We start from the raw sequence: 17,325 nt of genomic DNA on the forward strand, positions 1-17,325 counted from the left end.
TTTTCAACTATTCATCTTTGGCGGTAAATCGCTAATCAGTCCCGCCCATATTTCTAGTTTCCACCACCCCACAATAGGAGAAGGTGTTCAAATTTTGGATCCTCAATTGAAACAAACACAGAGTGCCAGGTCATCAATCCTCGTCACTTTCAGTACATTTCATCTCAACCGTCAAAGATCTTCATCGACGGCAAATATTAATCCACGTGACCACGACTTAGATTGAAGCTCTCACCAGCGTCACCCTCATTATATATCCCAACCATATAGCCTCACTATCCCCATTATCATCTCTCTCTTCAGTAATCAAGCTCCTAAGCTTTCAATTGTTATTTGGTATGCCAATCTATCCTTCTCTCTCTCTGTGTTCATTTGTTCACATTAGCTTTTTAATTTTGTTTAGTAGTTAATCCTGATAGTGTATAGTTTCTGGCTATTTCCAGTAAAAGAATTAATATTTGAGATCGGTTATTTTGATTTTAAGAAATTCAGCTACTATTTGTTGATTTTTGATAAATGAAATGATTTTTACAGAGAATTGAAGTTACTTGAAGATGTCAGGACGCGGAAAGGGAGGAAAAGGGTTAGGAAAGGGAGGAGCAAAACGACACCGTAAAGTCCTCCGCGACAACATCCAAGGTATCACAAAGCCAGCAATCAGGCGTTTAGCTCGTAGAGGAGGAGTGAAGCGTATCAGTGGGCTTATCTACGAGGAGACACGTGGCGTGCTCAAGATCTTTCTAGAGAATGTGATTCGTGATGCTGTAACTTACACTGAGCACGCTAGGAGGAAGACTGTGACTGCTATGGATGTTGTTTACGCGCTCAAGAGGCAAGGCCGTACTCTCTATGGTTTTGGTGGTTAGAGATTGGAATTAATTAATGTTGGTTTTACCTTTAATGTAACTATGTTCTAAATATGATTAGTTTTTGCAAGAATATTATTGCTTAATTAATGAAATTGCACTACTTATTTTCTTACTGTTGAGTTGTCAATTTGACCAATTTTATGCCAATTCCTTTTGATTAATGAGTTTATCTGTTAATTTACTTGTTGCTAACCAGTCTGTGTATCAGATATTGAGTCTCAGAATATTTATAGACCAAATACTCATTATCATGTACACACAAAGAGGACAATTATACAATATTGTATATAAGAGTCGTACAAAGGGTAAAGCATTAGTGAGGTATGGCCAGTAATGCTTGTGACTGCTTCTCATATTTGAAACCATTTGATTTCGAATCATCAGCACTCCACACAAATATCCCAGCCAACTCTCCTTCACTTTTCAGCTCACTACACGCTGTGAAAAATCCATTTTCTGGAGATAATCCCCCACTCCCATCACTAATAAAACTAGCCAAGATCTTTCCCCCTTCATAATTGGATCTTTGTGTAGCAAAATAGTTCATGAATTGAGACACAGTAGTTCCCTCATCATACGCGTAAAATTGGAAATTAACATAGTCTATAATGTGACCATAGCTTTTCCATAGCGCCTGATAATGATTTTGAACTTTATCATCATCAAATGGAGCTATTGAAGCAAAGGAAATGACTCCATTATTCTTGAGTGTTGTAATAAGTCTGCCTATGCACTCTGAAAAAGTATTAGGATCAGCTTGAAAATGTTCATAGTCGATATCGATACCATCCAAATTGTATTGCTTAATTATATCAGTAAGAGAAGAGACTGCATTTGAAACCCAAGAATCAACAGAAGAAGGGTTGAAATAGACGCTGCTTCCTCCAACGCTGTCTCCTCCTAAGCTCAATGCTACTTTTACGTTTGGATGTTGGGTTTTAATGGATGAAACTGAAGAAGGGGTGAGATTATGTGTGTCCCAAAAAATGTTGAATTGACCGTTGGTGGGAGATGCAGAAGAAGTGTAGTCAATGGCAAAGGAGAGAATGAAGTGAAATTCGACGTTAGAGTGAACGGGGACCTCACTAAACTTGACATTCTTGAACTCTGCTCCAATGTATTCCCTAAATATATTGGAATTTCCAGGTGTTGCCTGGATTGGTGACAGAAAAAGTGTTAAGGCTTGAAAAGCAAAACTTGAAATTAAAAATTTGGAGAAATCCATGAAGTTGAGATTTGTTAATTAGAACTGTGTAGTGTGCTAGAATGGTTTGAAGCTATGCAGTTTAAATATAGGTTCATTAATAGATGGACGTTAAAGTATCAGTCACAAGGGAAAGTTAAAAATTGTTGCCTTTAGTTTGTCGTTTCAGCTAGTTGTTGAATTTGGTTAACAATTACAGTATCTTAAAATAAGATTAATTAGCAGAAGTGGCACATAGCTTTGTGGCTTGACTCCTAAAGTGATCACTTTCCTTGGACATATATGCCAGAATTCTATAGCCCGTTTGGCCAAGTTGCAAAAATCAGCTTATTTTGAGAAGTGTTTTTTTTCAAAAGTACTTTTGGTGAGAAGCAGTTTGTGTTTGGCTAATTAGTTTTTGAAAAACACTTCTGAGCAGCAATTAGTGTTTGGCCAAGCTTTAAAAAATTGCTTCTAAGTGTATTTTTCTCAAAAGTGCTTCTCAAAAAAGTGCTTTTGGAGAGAAGCTACTTTTTTCTGCTTCTCCAAAACTGCTTCTGCTTCTACTCAAAAACACTTTTTTTCCTTCCAAAAGCTTGGCCAAACACCTCAATTTTTGGCCAAAAGTGCTTTTGGCCAAAAAGAAGCTTGGCCAAACAGGCTACTAGTCCTTCTATGTCAGTGGCAGACTCACACTTTTGCGTAAGCGGGTTCGTAACAAACCTCAAAAAGTGTTTGCCCGCTACTCTTTATTTTCTTTTGAGGTCGTGCTCTACAAAACACACAAAAAATAACAACAAATCTATATATGTACCTTTTAAATTATAACCATTTATTAAACTTCAATTTTTAAAAAAATTTATTTTACTTCACTAAATCAATTCAATCTATACCAAAATACTAACTAATCTACTCATTTATTAAATTTAACAAATTAACAAGCACTAAAATATTTATTGTTATAATCTAATCAGTGCTAATAATAACAATATAACGGATTAAAAACTAACATAAATTAAAGATTTTAACAGTATAAGAATTTAACAAATAATAAAACAAGAAACTGTGAGGAAGGAACAACGAGGAATGGGTAAGTAAAACAGCTCAAAATATTTGAAACATTCAAATTAAAAAGGCGTAATGGCTTTCTGGCCACTTAAACTTGTACCGGTTTGTAAAGCCGATACATGAACTTATATTTTTTTCATTTGAACACTTCAACTTGACGGAATGAATACTAATAAGCACTTTCTGTTGAACGTGTTTACCAATCGCGCCGACATGAATGCCATGTCACATGTTTGGTCTTTATTATATGACATGTGGATTTTTTGGTCCTATATTATTTTTTTTAAAAAAAAATTGATGTTACATTATACAAAATTAGTAACATTATCATCTCCAAACATAAAAGAAAAAGGATCAGAAATTTTATCTCCAAGAAGCCATTAGTATCAGTAGCCAAAGCTTACAAAGCTATTTGTGCTTCATTCAACTGAAGGCCAGCCTTGCTGGCATATGAAATTAACAATTTTTTCATACAGATCTGGATAAATTGCATTCTTGAGAGAGTGATTACCGAATGAAAGAGTCAGAGGAAAAGAAGAATTAGTGAAGTTAGGAGTAGAGGCGTAAATTCCTTCGCTGCCGTCGTGGACAACAAATGCATTGCCTTTGCTCACGAATTTCTCACCATTGTAGTCATGCACTGAAGCTTCTGTGAAATGGAGCTAACCTAACCACAGTAGGATTACTCCTGAAGCTCTAGCTGACTTCAACCACCGCATTTAACCCTATCAGAAAATAAAAAAATTTACAGGATGGGAATGGTTTGCTTGGGAAGATGAGAGAGGTGGAAGGAGAGGGAAAAAGAGTAGGGGAGAGAGAAAAATCTTTTTTTCTTTTTCTTTTTTCTTTCTTATTTATTTTTATTCTATTTCTAATATTTTTTAATAGAAATAAAACTATTCACGCGCTTTGGTAGCGTGATTTGCACACAATTTAGCCATGCCAGCTGTGCCACTTTCACATAGGCTTGGTCAATGGTCAAATGTGTTTATTAATATTTACTCCGTCAAGTTGAAGTATTCAAATGGAAAAAATATAAGTTGATGTATCGGCTTTACAAACCGATACAAGTTTAAGTGGCCAGGAAGGCATTCCGCCAATTAAAAAGGTGTAAATTTAAACATAAGAATATTTGAAGAAAAAATAAAAGAAAATCATTATATTATGTTCAAATAAATTGTACAATACCTTGAATTGAGAACTTTTAAAATATTAATGAGGACTCAAGCTCTGACCTGCAACTAAAGATGAACTCCCTCGAACCATCATGCCAAGACTTTGTATCTATCAAGCGGGTTCAGCTTTTTAGTTTTGTACGTAATCTGCTTCTTAGCAAAATAATTTTCCCATAAAAATAATGATATTTTTTTAACGAAGCGGGTTCAACTGAAATCGCTTGAACCAACTTGGGTTTCGCCCCTACTTATTATATGCACTCATTTTTAATAAAGGAGTTGGACTAGGAATTAGCCAAAGAAAGTGCATGGAAATAAAAATTTTAAAGTACTCTTAAGAGATATCAGGGCTATATTGATACCCAACGAAGGAAATTTGTTCTTAATATATAATTGCCAGTATACTTACAAGGTGTACAAGGTGGATAGGCAGTGCCAATGATGAATAAATTGCCCAAAGACAACTATGTGGTAGTTGACATTATATAGTGCACTTATTAATGCACTGAAATTGTAAGAGGATTGAAGCAACATTTGATTACTTGGCAACTTGAGTTTTATTGTAAATAAATGTAAATAACTAATTTGAAAGATAACTAACCCGTGCTCGATAGCATGATGTTGTAAACCCGGTGGAGGATTTAACGTGATGGGATATTTAATTTGAACAACTAAGCAATCGTTCATCGTTGTATAATTAATGGTCTTGTTACAAGAAAAAAAAACTTTGATAAGAGTAATTAAGATAAAAAAGATAAATAATAAGATGAACTCGGTACCTCAAAGCTCCATTGGCCCCTGGGGCCGAAAAAGCGATGTCACACAATCATTAAACTGACTTTGATCTTTTTGTGTCTGTGAAGATCCCACTAGAGTGCCTTCTACTTCTAATAGAGCATGAACTAGGTCAAAATTATTCTCAATGAGTCCATAAGAAGTGATTCCATTTTTTTCATTTGGTCCGAATAAAAACCAAAGATCTTGAGCGACCGATCTAGCAGTCAGCATGAAAACTCAAAAGATAAAGAAGTATGTTAATTTCTTCACTCTCGTTCCAACCTCGAAGTACCATTAGTAGAAATAAGAATTCCGAGGTCATTCTAATCTATTAAAATGGATAATTCTCCAACAGAACACCATAAAACATTCCGACTTATACAAAGTAATAGAGTTATCGATACTAAGAAAAATAATAAAGTTCAAATGCAGTACTACAATTTTGTGTGCAGCTAACTATACATGTGTACGCAAACCTGTACTAAATTGTCAGATTCTAAAGTAGTTTTGCCAATAGATGAAACGACGCCTCTGTTATTCACAGTGTAGTATTTACCACCATGGTGTATCATATCACAAAGACGGTTACTATCTTGAGGACGAGTAAAAATCCAAGTTTTAGGATAGCGAAATAATACATGGGCCACTCGTAACCCATAGCCACGACCTCAAAACTATTTTGATTGTTTGATAGAATAACTTTAGAGGCATGAAATTTAAGACGAGGAAGATTGATTATCTCACCAGTAAAAGGATTTAAAAGGCCGATATAAATTCGGAAATTACACTGATAAGCCAACCAACCATGAGACGAACCACAACATATATCAGCCCGATGTAATGGTTGTTAGGTATTTGCCATAATTTTCTTACCATATTTGGTTTTCCTATCTCTTGAAGGAAAATGGCAATATAATTACCTTAACTGGGTTTTCCTTTTTGTAAAAGGAAATCATAAACCTCCAATATTTGGCTAGTCCTTTTTCTTGTAGGAAAATGTTTGGACTTTTATAAATTGAGGATACTTTTTTCTCATTCAGTAGCATCCACGATGTAGCCATAGGGGCTTGAGACTCGTGTTTAGGGGGAGAACTTTATGGGACAAGTGTTAGTGTGTCACTTGTGTTTGCCTCTTCGTGAGGTTGTGCTCTCGATATTTTGTACTCTCTTTTATTATAGTGGATTGCTCATCTCCACCGTGGACGTAGGTCAGTTGACCGAACCACGTTAAATGTTTGTGTCTCTTTTTGGTATATTTCTCTTTGTTGTGTGATTTATCATCGTTCAAGATTTGTTTTGCTAGCTTCCGCATGACACCTGACTTTTTCCGGTCCTAACAAGCTGATCAACCACAACTTCATCAACTGGAGCATCCATAACATCTACACCATGATGATCATTTTGATCTTGATCACTATCTCCATCATTGTCTTGGGTTCCTTCATGTGCAATAGGTGCCTTAGCAATTGAAACTGAATCAATATCAACTAAGCTCTCATTACTCTGAGAATCTATCTTCTCAGCTTTGTCAATATCTTCAATAGTTTGGTCTTCAAAGAATATTGCATCACGACTTCTAATAAGTTTATTATCAATTGGATCATAAAAACGATACCCAAACTCATCTTGACCATAACCGATAAAGATGCACTGCTTAGTTTTGACATCCAGTTTCGATCTCTCATCTTTAGGAATATGCACACAAGCTTTACACCCAAAAACTCTCAGGTAATCATAAGAAACATCTTTGGCAAACCAAACTCTGTATGGGACATCACCATCCAAAGCAACAACTTGAGATAAATTGATAACATAGGCAACAATGTTAAGTGCTTCCGCCCAAAATGTATTTGGAAGTTTAGCCTCTGAAAGTAAGCATCTAACTCTCTCAACTAGAGTTCTATTCATCCTCTCTGCCAAACCGTTCAATTGAGGCGTCTTGGGCGGAGTTTTCTGATGACGAATTCCTTGTTCCTTGCAATAGTTATCAAAGGGACCACAATATTCACCACCATTGTCAGTGCGAATATATTTTAATTTCTTCCCCGTCTGTCTCTCAGCTAAGGCCTGAAATTCCTTAAACACGGACTCTGATTTAGGAGGCAATCTTGATAATTCAAGATCCACTTCCGGTTATTTGATCACTTTTGGTGGGGGAGCTGTTTCTTGGCAATCTAGACTACAGAAGTGCATAGCTCTATCCACCACAGAAGCCGAATATATTGCTGTCACAGAAGGTGCCAAAGAACTATTATGGATGAAGGAGTTTATTAATGATCTTGGCTTTGAGCAGCCACGGTACATCTTATTTTGTGATAATCAGAGTGCTATCTGTCTCACCAAGCACTCCACTTTTCATTCTAAGACCAAACATATAAATAGAAAGTATCATTGGATAAAAATGGCCGTGGAAGAGAAATTATTTGAGGTTAAGAAGATACACACTGATGAAAATCCTTCGGATATGCTGACAAAGGCGGTGGTTGCAGATAAACATGAATTTTGTAGAAAATTGGCAGGCATGAAGCCTGTCAATAGTTCCTCTACTTGAAGACACATTTGGCCCCTTGGCTGGAGGGGGAGTTTGTTGGGCACATGCCCATGTTGTCCAGCCAAAGGCCCAATGGCCTAATCTTATTCTCTTTTGGTTTCCGGTCCTATTTGGAATTGGATTCGGTTTATTCCTATTTTGAGTGGGTTTTGGCTTTAAGAGAAAGCACCACTCATGATCTATAAATAGGACAACCTTGGAGAATTATTCCATGCTCATTGATACAAGTCTTTGAAAGACTTAAGCACATAAGAGTGGGTTTTGATATAGCTTTCATCAAGAGAGAAGAGAGAAAAAAAGTATTTGTTTTGCTGCAGATTTTTATTCCGACCAGCCAACTTCAAATCACATTTTTTGATTCGTTAACCGTTGGATCGGGCTGAAATTTTGACTGAGTGTTCGTAACATCTCGGTCTTGGATTTGAACGGTGAAGATCGGATTTGGAGGCTCGTAGCATCTGATTTCGAGCCTCAAACAGCAGCTTCGTTTTGTGGATTATACTCTTTTTTCAATTGATTAGTTGTTGCTCTTGTTGCTATTGTTGCTCCGTGTTTGGCCCTTATTGTGTAGCCAATTTGGAGAACTTTTGTAACCCTCTTATTTTTATAGTGGAGCTTTATGGATCTTTGTGATCCCGTGGTTTTTACCTTCGATTTGAAGGGTTTTCCACGTTAAAATTTGGTGTTCTTTATCTTCTTTATTTTAGGGTTTGCCTCTTTCTCGACATAACAATAGTAATTTGATATCCAATAAAATTTTATCTTTGGTTACACTATATAAGCTTGTGTTAGTGGTCAGTGTCACTATCTTATATAGCACCAGAATAATTGGACAGAGGATATAAATTCCTTGATGATAGGAGATTTTCCAATTCCGTTTCACAAACGAGGCCATGCAATTATGTTTCATATTCTACATTTAACTCTAAGTTGAATTAGGATTGCTTTCAATAATACAAATTTGTACATAAAATGTTATAGAAATATAGTCAATACTTATAGACGGCGTTAGAGCCGTCAAAATGGGCTTGGCCCATGAGGCCAGCCCGCTACTTCGATAGAGTTGGGTTGGGATTTTTTTAGCCCATCTGAAACTGAGGCCTATAAGCCTCGCCCAAATCAACCAGCTGGCCCTTGAGGCTTGATCGAGACTGGACCTGGGTCGGCCCGTGGACCGAAAATTAATTAAATTCAAATTTAAATATTTAATATTAAAAAAGAAGAAGTAAAAACAAAAAAAAAAAACTATCAACTATAATCTTCATTCCCAACCTTAGATTGCTCATTTACCTTTGCATATCGGCTAGAATTTAGATTTTTGATATGCATTTAGTATGTAATTTTTCTTTTGCTTAATTAACAACGAACTAGGAAAGTTTTAAGTGGCCAATAATATTTTTTTTTTCAAAGGAAAATATTATTTTAAGTGACCAATAATCAGTTTGGTTACTTTAATATATTAATAATAATTAAAATTGCTCTTCAGTATAGAAAAAAAGGTCAAGTTTTAATACTCAAAGAAAATTGACAACACTAGCAAATTTTATGAATTTTAAAAATTTTATGGACTATAATGATGAATTCAACAAATGATGTTAAAACCTAAATTTAAATACCTCAACATACAAACTTATTAAAGCAATTCCTGAGCCTGATGAAAGTAAAGAAAAGTATTGAAAAAATATTCATGTAACATTAAAAAAGAAGAGCTAGAGATATAGAGAGTTTGTATTTCAATTAGGTGATTCCTTGTCAAATATCAAGATTCTTGTATGCTCTAAACAAACAGAGGTCGTCCATATGATTAAGAAACTATGTCACAAAGAAATATTTAAAGATTTGAAAAAGTTTTTTTCTAAAAAATATTGAAGGGCAAGCCCGCCCTAGCCTGCAACCCTCGTATGGATGGGTTGTACTGGCCATTTTGAGGCCCATTTAGATGGCGGGCCGGCCTGCCCTACACCATCAAATTTAAAAGCCCGTGAGGCTTGGACTGGGTTGGCTGGGCTGACACGTTTTGATAGCTCTAGAAGGCATGAAGCAATATTAAAATTTTGTATTTTACTCAATATAATGAACTTCTATTTTTAATTAAGACTGAAGTACACGTCCTTCCTACGAACCTTGATCTACTCAACCCGTCAAATTAAATTAGTCATGGTGCACTGGAGAGACCCTTTTAATATGACGTATATATATGAAAGAATTAAACTCTTCAAATATTCTGTTCAAGCTTGTTTTTTTCAAGGATGAGCACAAGAAGGTGCATCGAAATGAAATTTTCGAAAGGACTCTTATGAGAGTATATGAATATGTAGAGTTATTTTATACTTTGTGCTAGTGAAAAATTGTATAATACTAGTTATTAAGTATTTCAATTAGTAAAATATTTAGATATCGGACGAAGGAATTTTTTTTATGAAATATTTCAATTATTATTTAGTGGCGAATGCCACATACAAGCGGGTTGTAAAATCATTTGTGCTTTACGCTTAAAAAATTCTCACTGTCTTTAAATCGTAATCTACAATTATCCAACTGTAGGAATATTTTCAACCTGACCATTACCACCTGGTTGATCAACAAGGATCCAAACTCTATTACAACAATCATCAGTTATGTTTGTAACTTGATTGTAAATAACAACTGGTGTAACAACTGAATTGCTACTTAGAACTTGGTTCACAGCATCCTTTTCTTTAATTCCTATTAACTCTGGCCACACAAATTTAGAGCCTTTAGGAAATAAACCAGTTCCAGCACAATCATTGCCAGTACATTTACAAGGTGAACAAGGTGGATAGGCAGTACGTCCCTCCACTGATGAATAAATTGCCAAAAAAATAGCTATAAAAAATGATAATTTTCTACTCATTTTGTTTAATTTGTGGTTTGTACTTATGTGGTGGCTGGCATTTTATAGTGAAATTAATACACTGAAATTGCTAGAGGATTGAATCAAAATTAGGTTACTTGTGAACTAGAGATTTAGTAGATAAATAATGTGATAATGTGAACAACTAACCCCTGCTTGTTTGCGTGACCTTTGTGAGTTGTAATCCCATTTGAGGATTTAAGGTGATGGGATATTTAATAGGAACAACTAAGCAATTTGTTGTAGTAATTGTCTTGTTAGAGAATAAAATATAAGGGGAGTAAGCTTGGCATAACTCATCTGAGTTTTGCAGATGATCTGTTACTTTTTGCAAGGGGTGATATGACCTCAATCACTCAGTTTCAACTTTGTCTTAATCATTTTTGTGCAGCTTCAGGCTTGAAAGCCAACCAAGAAAAGAGTTCAATCTTCTTTGGAAGTGTTACTCAGTTGACTAGTGAAGAGATAGTAGAAAAATTTGGTTACTCTAGAGGTATATTGCCAGTTAAGTACCTAGGAGTTCCATTAACCACCAAAAAGATGTCCATAGCCCAATGGCAACCACTTATTGAGAAGATGGTGACAAGAATTTCTTCATGGACAGCAAAAAAGCTCTCATATGCTGGAAGAATTCAATTAGTGCAATCTGTCTTATTTGGTATTCAGGCTTATTGGTCTCAACTGTTTCTGATTCCTAGCAAGGTCTTGAAGACTATTGAAGCATACTGCAGAAGCTATGTGTGGTCAGGAGTCAATGTCATTACAAGAAGATCTCTGGTAGCATGGGATAAAATATATACTCCCAAAAGTGCTGGGGGGGTGGGGGGGGGGGGAGCTGAATCTAATCAATCTAAAACTATGGAATAAAGCAGCAGCAGCAAATAACTACTGGGATCTAGCTAACAAGGGTGATAAGATGTGGATCAAATGGATACATGCATACTATTTAAAAGGTCAACAGCTGTCTAATATGCCAATACCAAAGCAGGCTTCCTGGGTAGTTAGAAAGATGGTGGAGGCAAGAAGCTCAGTAGAAACAATTCTTATTCAACTACAGAAGAATAATAGTATGATCAGACAACTATATTTGGCTATGATGGGGCAATTGCCAAGAGTAGAATGGAAGATGTTCATGTTTGGAAATGAAGCAAGGGCAAAAGCTAAATTCACAATGTGGCTAAACTTCCAAGATAGGATGCTAACCAGTGATAGATTGAACAAATGGGGGATGCAGGTGGATAGGGAATGTATTCTGTGTAAAGTGCATGATGAGAACAGGAAGCATATCTTCATTGAATGTGAGTATGCTAAGAGTGTTTGGACAAAACTGCTAAAATGGATGCAGAGACAACTAATCTGGGCAACCTCATGGGACCAACACTGGAAATGGGCTGCGGAGAATGCAACAGGGAAATCAAGCAAGGCAGGAGTATTCAGGATGGTGTAGACATGTGATTTTTTACCCTCCCCAATATTTTTCATAGTTTAGCATGTAAATATTTAATTTAGGCCTAATATAGCTATTTCAACTAATTTTTACTCTTTTACTTCGTTTTATTACAAGAAAAAATGAAAATTACAAAAATTATTCCGTTAATATTTTGTAGTCATTTTTAATCTTGAAAAATACCAAAAAATAGTTTATTTTAACGTTCAGTCTTATTTTAATAGTTATTTTATTTAAGTAGGACTAATTAATAAATAAGGTCGTATTTTAGTCCCGTTCGCGGGGAAAGAATAAAACTTGGGGTCGAGCAACCCATTTTTAGGCCTAATTTTGGACCTAGCCCATAATTCCCAAGCCCATAATTCCTAGGCCCATACCCCTAACCTAATTCCTACCCCTGTATAATAGTACCTACATCTAAAATATAGACCTAACGCCTACCATCCGCAAAAACAGCCTAAGTCTAAATCAATAGTTTCTTCTGAAGCAAAAAGCAACGACTCCATGAGCTACTGTTCTTGAACAAAAATTGAGACCCTAAGCATTATCTTCCTCTTATCAAAAAAAAAAAGAGACCCGAGCAGCTAGAAACGGGTGGGATCGAAAATTTTCAGCAGTTTCTTCATCTCGTAACTCCGACGACCCTCCATTGAGTCCGGCGAAAGCCGAGTTCGAACCTAGCGGTAAACTCAGCTACAAAACCACGTGAAACAACAACTCGAAACATCACGAAACACACACAAACTTAGCCGAGGTTTTGAGTCGAGCCCGTCGAGGTCGCCCGTTTGGTGTTCCAGTCGAAGGTTTCGTTTTCAATTTCGAGCAACCTGTATTGTCGAGGTATTTACCTGGAGTTTTTTTTTCCGTTTGTTCAATCAACTACTGAAGAAAATCATTGCTTATTGAGGTGAGCTTTTATTTTGATACTTTTTCGTAGCATGCTTTGCTTGTATGTATGAGTGTGTTCATGTCATGATTCATTGATTGTGTTTATATGTTGGGTCACATTGATTTACTGCCTGCCTAGTAGTGTATTAGAATTTAGAATTTTATTTTGTTTGCTTGTTTCTTTTGTTTTGATGAAGTAGTTTGTAAAATACTTATTGAATTTTTATAATTAGTTTGGAATATGAAAGATCTGTTCAGACGAGTTCTAATACAATGATGATTTGGTAAAAGTTGATCAATTTTGTTGAAAGACAAGATGGACCAAGTTGGCTAATTGAAAAATAAGATTTGGGATTTAGGGAAAAGGACTTGGGCCGTTAGAATGACTCTGAATTAAAAGGGGTTGGGTTTTGACTAAACTTTGGCATAAGCAGATGAGCCGGAAAAAAGGGGCTTGGGGAGTGTTTGACGAGACAATTAGTCTGGGCCACAAAATAAACCTTGTCGAGCCCAATAATATCACAATCATACACTTCATCCACAACAAAATCTCAAAACGCATGGCCCTCACTTAATTAATTTTAATCCTTAGAAATCGAGGTGTGCCATTTAGTTGAATTTTCCATGGCCCTCGCAAACTTGAAAGTGCGTAGTTGCTTTAGGCGCGCTATTTTAAAAATTAATTTCCTAAACTCGGGTGTGCATTTCATGTGACCCAAATTCAAATCTCAACAACGTTAGATAAAACGTGTCATGGACCGCGGGTGCATTTCATGTGACGTGGTTCAAGACGTGTTTTAGATAATGTTGAATCTTCCTATAATTAATTAAAAGCGGTTAATAAATTTAAAAAATTACCATAGGCTAAAACATGTATTAAAATCATATAATAGGCCAATTATGATAGTTTAAGCGACCGTGCTTGTCACGACCCAAAATCCACTAAGGGTCATAATGGCGTCGGACACTGCTGTCAGGCAAGCCAACCAAATTACTTAATCCAATTCTCGTTTTATTACTTTTGAAAATCTAGGATTTTCCTTCAAATTTAGCAATTTAAAAGATAATTGTCTCAAATCAGATTTAAAAAATATGCAGTTCAATGCAAAATACTTCAAACCATCCCAGAACCCGGTGTCACAAGTGCATGAGCATCTACAGATAAGAAAATAAAATACAACATCCGTCTGAAATACAGTGGACAAGAAATAAATACAATACACTGGAAGGGACTATACTAGCTGCGGGTCGCCTCGAATAATGCAACTCACCTAGTCCCAGAATCATCCGCGCTGCTACACCTAGTAGGCCACAAGGGTTACATATACCTGTGCAACAAAAATGCACAGAAGTGTAGTATGAGTACGAAAACAACGTGTACTCAATGAGTATCCCGCCTAACCTCGAAGAAGTAGAACGAGATGGTCGACTTCGACACTTACTAATGGTCCAATAGTGAGGTCAGTAATACACTAAATTATGGATTTCTATAAGCATGATTTTTATCCAAATAGGAGGAAAAAAATAAACAATTAATTCTTTTATAGAAAATTTCCAAAATTCCTTTTTCGTAATTATCCAAATAATTTCAAGCCATGAAGAGGCAATAATAAATTAATTAAGTTCAAGGAAACAATACAAGCATGCGCATATCATGCCGAGGCGACGGCCGGATCCAACAGAAATGTAGACTGTGCACTTGCCGAGAGTCGACGACGCGCCTATAGATGCATCTATTACCCCACTCGCGAACTAACCTGCGACGCGGTCAACATAAAATAAATACACACCCTGCTCGCGAATCATNCCCGTTCCATAAATAAACACATACCCTGCTCGCGAATCATGCATGCGACGCAGGTACACATAGAGATACATGCTCAATCAGTCAATTAAGAACTTAATCGGGAATATTTATCCAAATAAAACGATTTCTCTTTTTAACAATTCAGGAAAAATGATGTTTAATCTCCTTTTAAATTCATTTACTAACCCAAGGTGATTTAAGCAATTCAAGCTATCAATAGGTTCATAAATAATTCAAGTATAACATGCTTTTGGGTCCTAACTACCCGGACAATGGCATAATAGTAGCTACGCACGGACTCTCCTCACCTCGTGCGTATGTAGCCCCCGCAAATAGGAGCACATAATCAATTATTTCACCTATGGGGACAATTCCCTCTTACAAGGTTAGAAAGTAGACTCACCTCGCTCCGAAGGTCCATAACCGGCATTCCACGCCCTTCCGAAGACTCTAGTTGATGCACCACGCTCCAAAACTAGCCAACGGTTACACAAATCCATTAATATATGCTCAATTAATCATTACAATCCAATTTATAACAATTCCTAACCCCGATCGAAAAGTTGCCCAAACCGCCCTCGGGCCCACGTGCCCGGAATCCGAAATTTTTCGAAGATAAAGATTACCCATGACCTTAGGAACTCAAATATATAATTTTCACTAAATTCCATACTCAATATCGTGGTCAAATTCGAAGAAATGCCAATTTCTAGGTTTTCCACCAAAACCTAAATTTTTCCATAATTTCCTTGCCTAAATCCATGTATAAACTTTGTATTTAACTCAAAGCTAGCATAAATTACTTACCTCATGATGAGTGACGAAAATGGCACCTCAAAGATGCTCCCCATCGACTCCAATGGAAGAAAATGGGGTTGAAATGAACCCAACCCCGAATTTTAAAAGACCTCACTGCCTCAGCTGTTTCCGCACCTGCGGTCCCTTGACCGCTTCTGCGGTTCCACAGGTGCGGTTAAAATGCTGCATTTGCGGTCCTCCCTAGGCCACCCTCTTTCGCTTCTGCGATATGCCTTCCGCAGATGCGGTCCCGCTTCTGCGGAACTCTAACCGCATCTGCGGTCCACTCCAAGCCGCTCACTTCCGCTTCCGCGACCACCTTTCCGCAGATGCGGTCCTGCTTCTGCGAAACCTTGACCGCATCTGCCTCAAGCCTTTGACCAAAAATCGCTTCTGCAGCTCCCTTTCCGCTTCTGCGGGGCCGCTTCTGCTGTTAACCCATCGCAGAAGCAAAAATACCAGCAACCAGATCCTTCAGCTGTCCAAAAATCCCAATTTCGATCCGTTAACCACCCGGAATCCACCCGAGGCCCCCGGGACCCCAACCAAACATACCAACTAATCCTAATACACATTACGGACTTGCTCGAGGCCTCAAATCGCATCAAACAACGCTAAAATCATGGATCGATCTCCAATCCAAACTTAATGAACTTCAAAATTTCAAACTTCTATTTCTGATGTTTAAACCTGTCAAATCACGTCCGATTGACCTCAAATTCTGCGCACAAGTCATATTCGACATTACGGACCTACTGCAACTTCCGGAATCGGATTCCGACCCCGATATCAAAAAGTCCACCTCTGGTCAAACTTCTCAAAAACCTTCAAATTTCTATCTTTAGCCAAATGGCTCCAAAATGACCTACGGACCTCCGAATTCACTTCCGATTGCGCTCCCAACTCCAGAATCACCATACGGAGCTATTCTCAGACTCGGAATCCCAAACGGACATCGATAACAGTAAAATGCACTTCAAGCCAAACTTAAGAAATTTCTTCAAAAATGCTAACTTCCACCATAGGCGTCGAAACGCTCCCGGGTTATCCAAAACCCGCACCGGGCATACGCCCAAGTCCGAAATCACCATACGAACCTGCTGGAACCTTCAGATCCCGATTCCGAGGTCGTTTACTCAAGAATCCCATCCTAGTTCATTCTTTCAACTTTAAGCTTCCGAAATGAGAATTCTCTTTCCAAATCAACTCCGGACTTCCCAAAATTCAATTCCGACCACGCGCACAAGTCACAATACCTGAAATGAAGCTGCTCACGGCCTCAGGCTGCTGAACGGAGCACTAGAACTCAAAACAACCGGCCGGGTCGTTACAGTGCTAGAACCACGGAATCCGGGGGTGCCTAACACCTTCCCTCGGGTTAACGAAATTCCTTATTCAGAATTTCTGGTTCGCAGACTTCAAAAGGAAAGTCGAATTTTCCTCGATTTGGGATTCTAAAATAAACCGGTGACTTGGGACACCATAAAGCAAATCATCCCAAGTGACGACTCTGAAATTGAAAAAATAATCCCATTTTGAATAATGTCACTTAAAGTGGAAAAACTCCCTTATACTACCTTCGGGTGGGTAAAAAGGAGGTGTGACAGCTCTGGCGACTCTGCTGGGGATCTAAACCCAGAACTTCGGTTCAGGGTTCAAGAATTCGAGCTTAGAATAGCTGTTATGATTGGCTTTATCTGTTATCTGATTTTTCTACATGTTTGAGCCCAATGTGCTAAATGCTTTTACCGCTTTGATATTTCGTGACTTGTATATAAAGTGCTACGAAACCCTTCCTCTCTCTGAGTCTTCTAAATCATGGAGAAGGGTGCACTTCGTGTGACTTCTCTTCTGTCTAGAGTCTTATACCATTTTAGAACGATGTTC

At 37.3% G+C, this 17,325-nt stretch overlaps 3 protein-coding genes across 3 annotated transcripts; 2 read left to right on the forward strand and 1 right to left on the reverse strand.

Annotated features, from left to right (window-relative positions):
- The first annotated feature begins 225 nt into the window (after positions 1-225).
- LOC109205861 (histone H4) lies at positions 226-982 on the forward strand. The gene is made up of 2 exons (XM_019368617.1): positions 226-336; positions 535-982. The coding sequence occupies exon 2, from the start codon at positions 555-557 to the stop codon at positions 864-866; it is 312 nt and encodes a 103-aa protein (XP_019224162.1). The 5' UTR covers positions 226-336; positions 535-554; the 3' UTR covers positions 867-982.
- A 200-nt stretch (positions 983-1,182) lies between these two features.
- LOC109205854 (chitinase 2-like) lies at positions 1,183-2,097 on the reverse strand. The gene has a single exon (XM_019368610.1). The coding sequence runs from the start codon at positions 2,092-2,094 to the stop codon at positions 1,183-1,185; it is 912 nt and encodes a 303-aa protein (XP_019224155.1). The 5' UTR covers positions 2,095-2,097.
- An 8,743-nt stretch (positions 2,098-10,840) lies between these two features.
- Positions 10,841-11,945, forward strand: LOC109205855. The gene is made up of 2 exons (XM_019368611.1): positions 10,841-11,275; positions 11,487-11,945. The coding sequence occupies exons 1-2, from the start codon at positions 10,841-10,843 to the stop codon at positions 11,943-11,945; spliced, it is 894 nt and encodes a 297-aa protein (XP_019224156.1).
- Positions 11,946-17,325: the final 5,380 nt, after the last annotated feature.

This window comes from Nicotiana attenuata, unplaced genomic scaffold (genome assembly GCF_001879085.1).
Source record: "Nicotiana attenuata strain UT unplaced genomic scaffold, NIATTr2, whole genome shotgun sequence".
NCBI lineage: Eukaryota > Viridiplantae > Streptophyta > Magnoliopsida > Solanales > Solanaceae > Nicotiana > Nicotiana attenuata.

Excerpts from the sequence above, each read along its gene's own strand:
- LOC109205855 (XM_019368611.1), top strand. The coding sequence starts at position 10,841 with ATGACCTCAATCACTCAGTTTCAACTTTGTCTTAATCATTTTTGTGCA. Across the intron at positions 11,276-11,486 it reads TCATTACAAGAAGATCTCTG|GCTTCCTGGGTAGTTAGAAA; the intron begins GTAGCATGGGAT and ends ATACCAAAGCAG.
- LOC109205861 (XM_019368617.1), top strand. The coding sequence starts at position 555 with ATGTCAGGACGCGGAAAGGGAGGAAAAGGGTTAGGAAAGGGAGGAGCA.
- LOC109205854 (XM_019368610.1), bottom strand. The coding sequence starts at position 2,094 with ATGGATTTCTCCAAATTTTTAATTTCAAGTTTTGCTTTTCAAGCCTTA.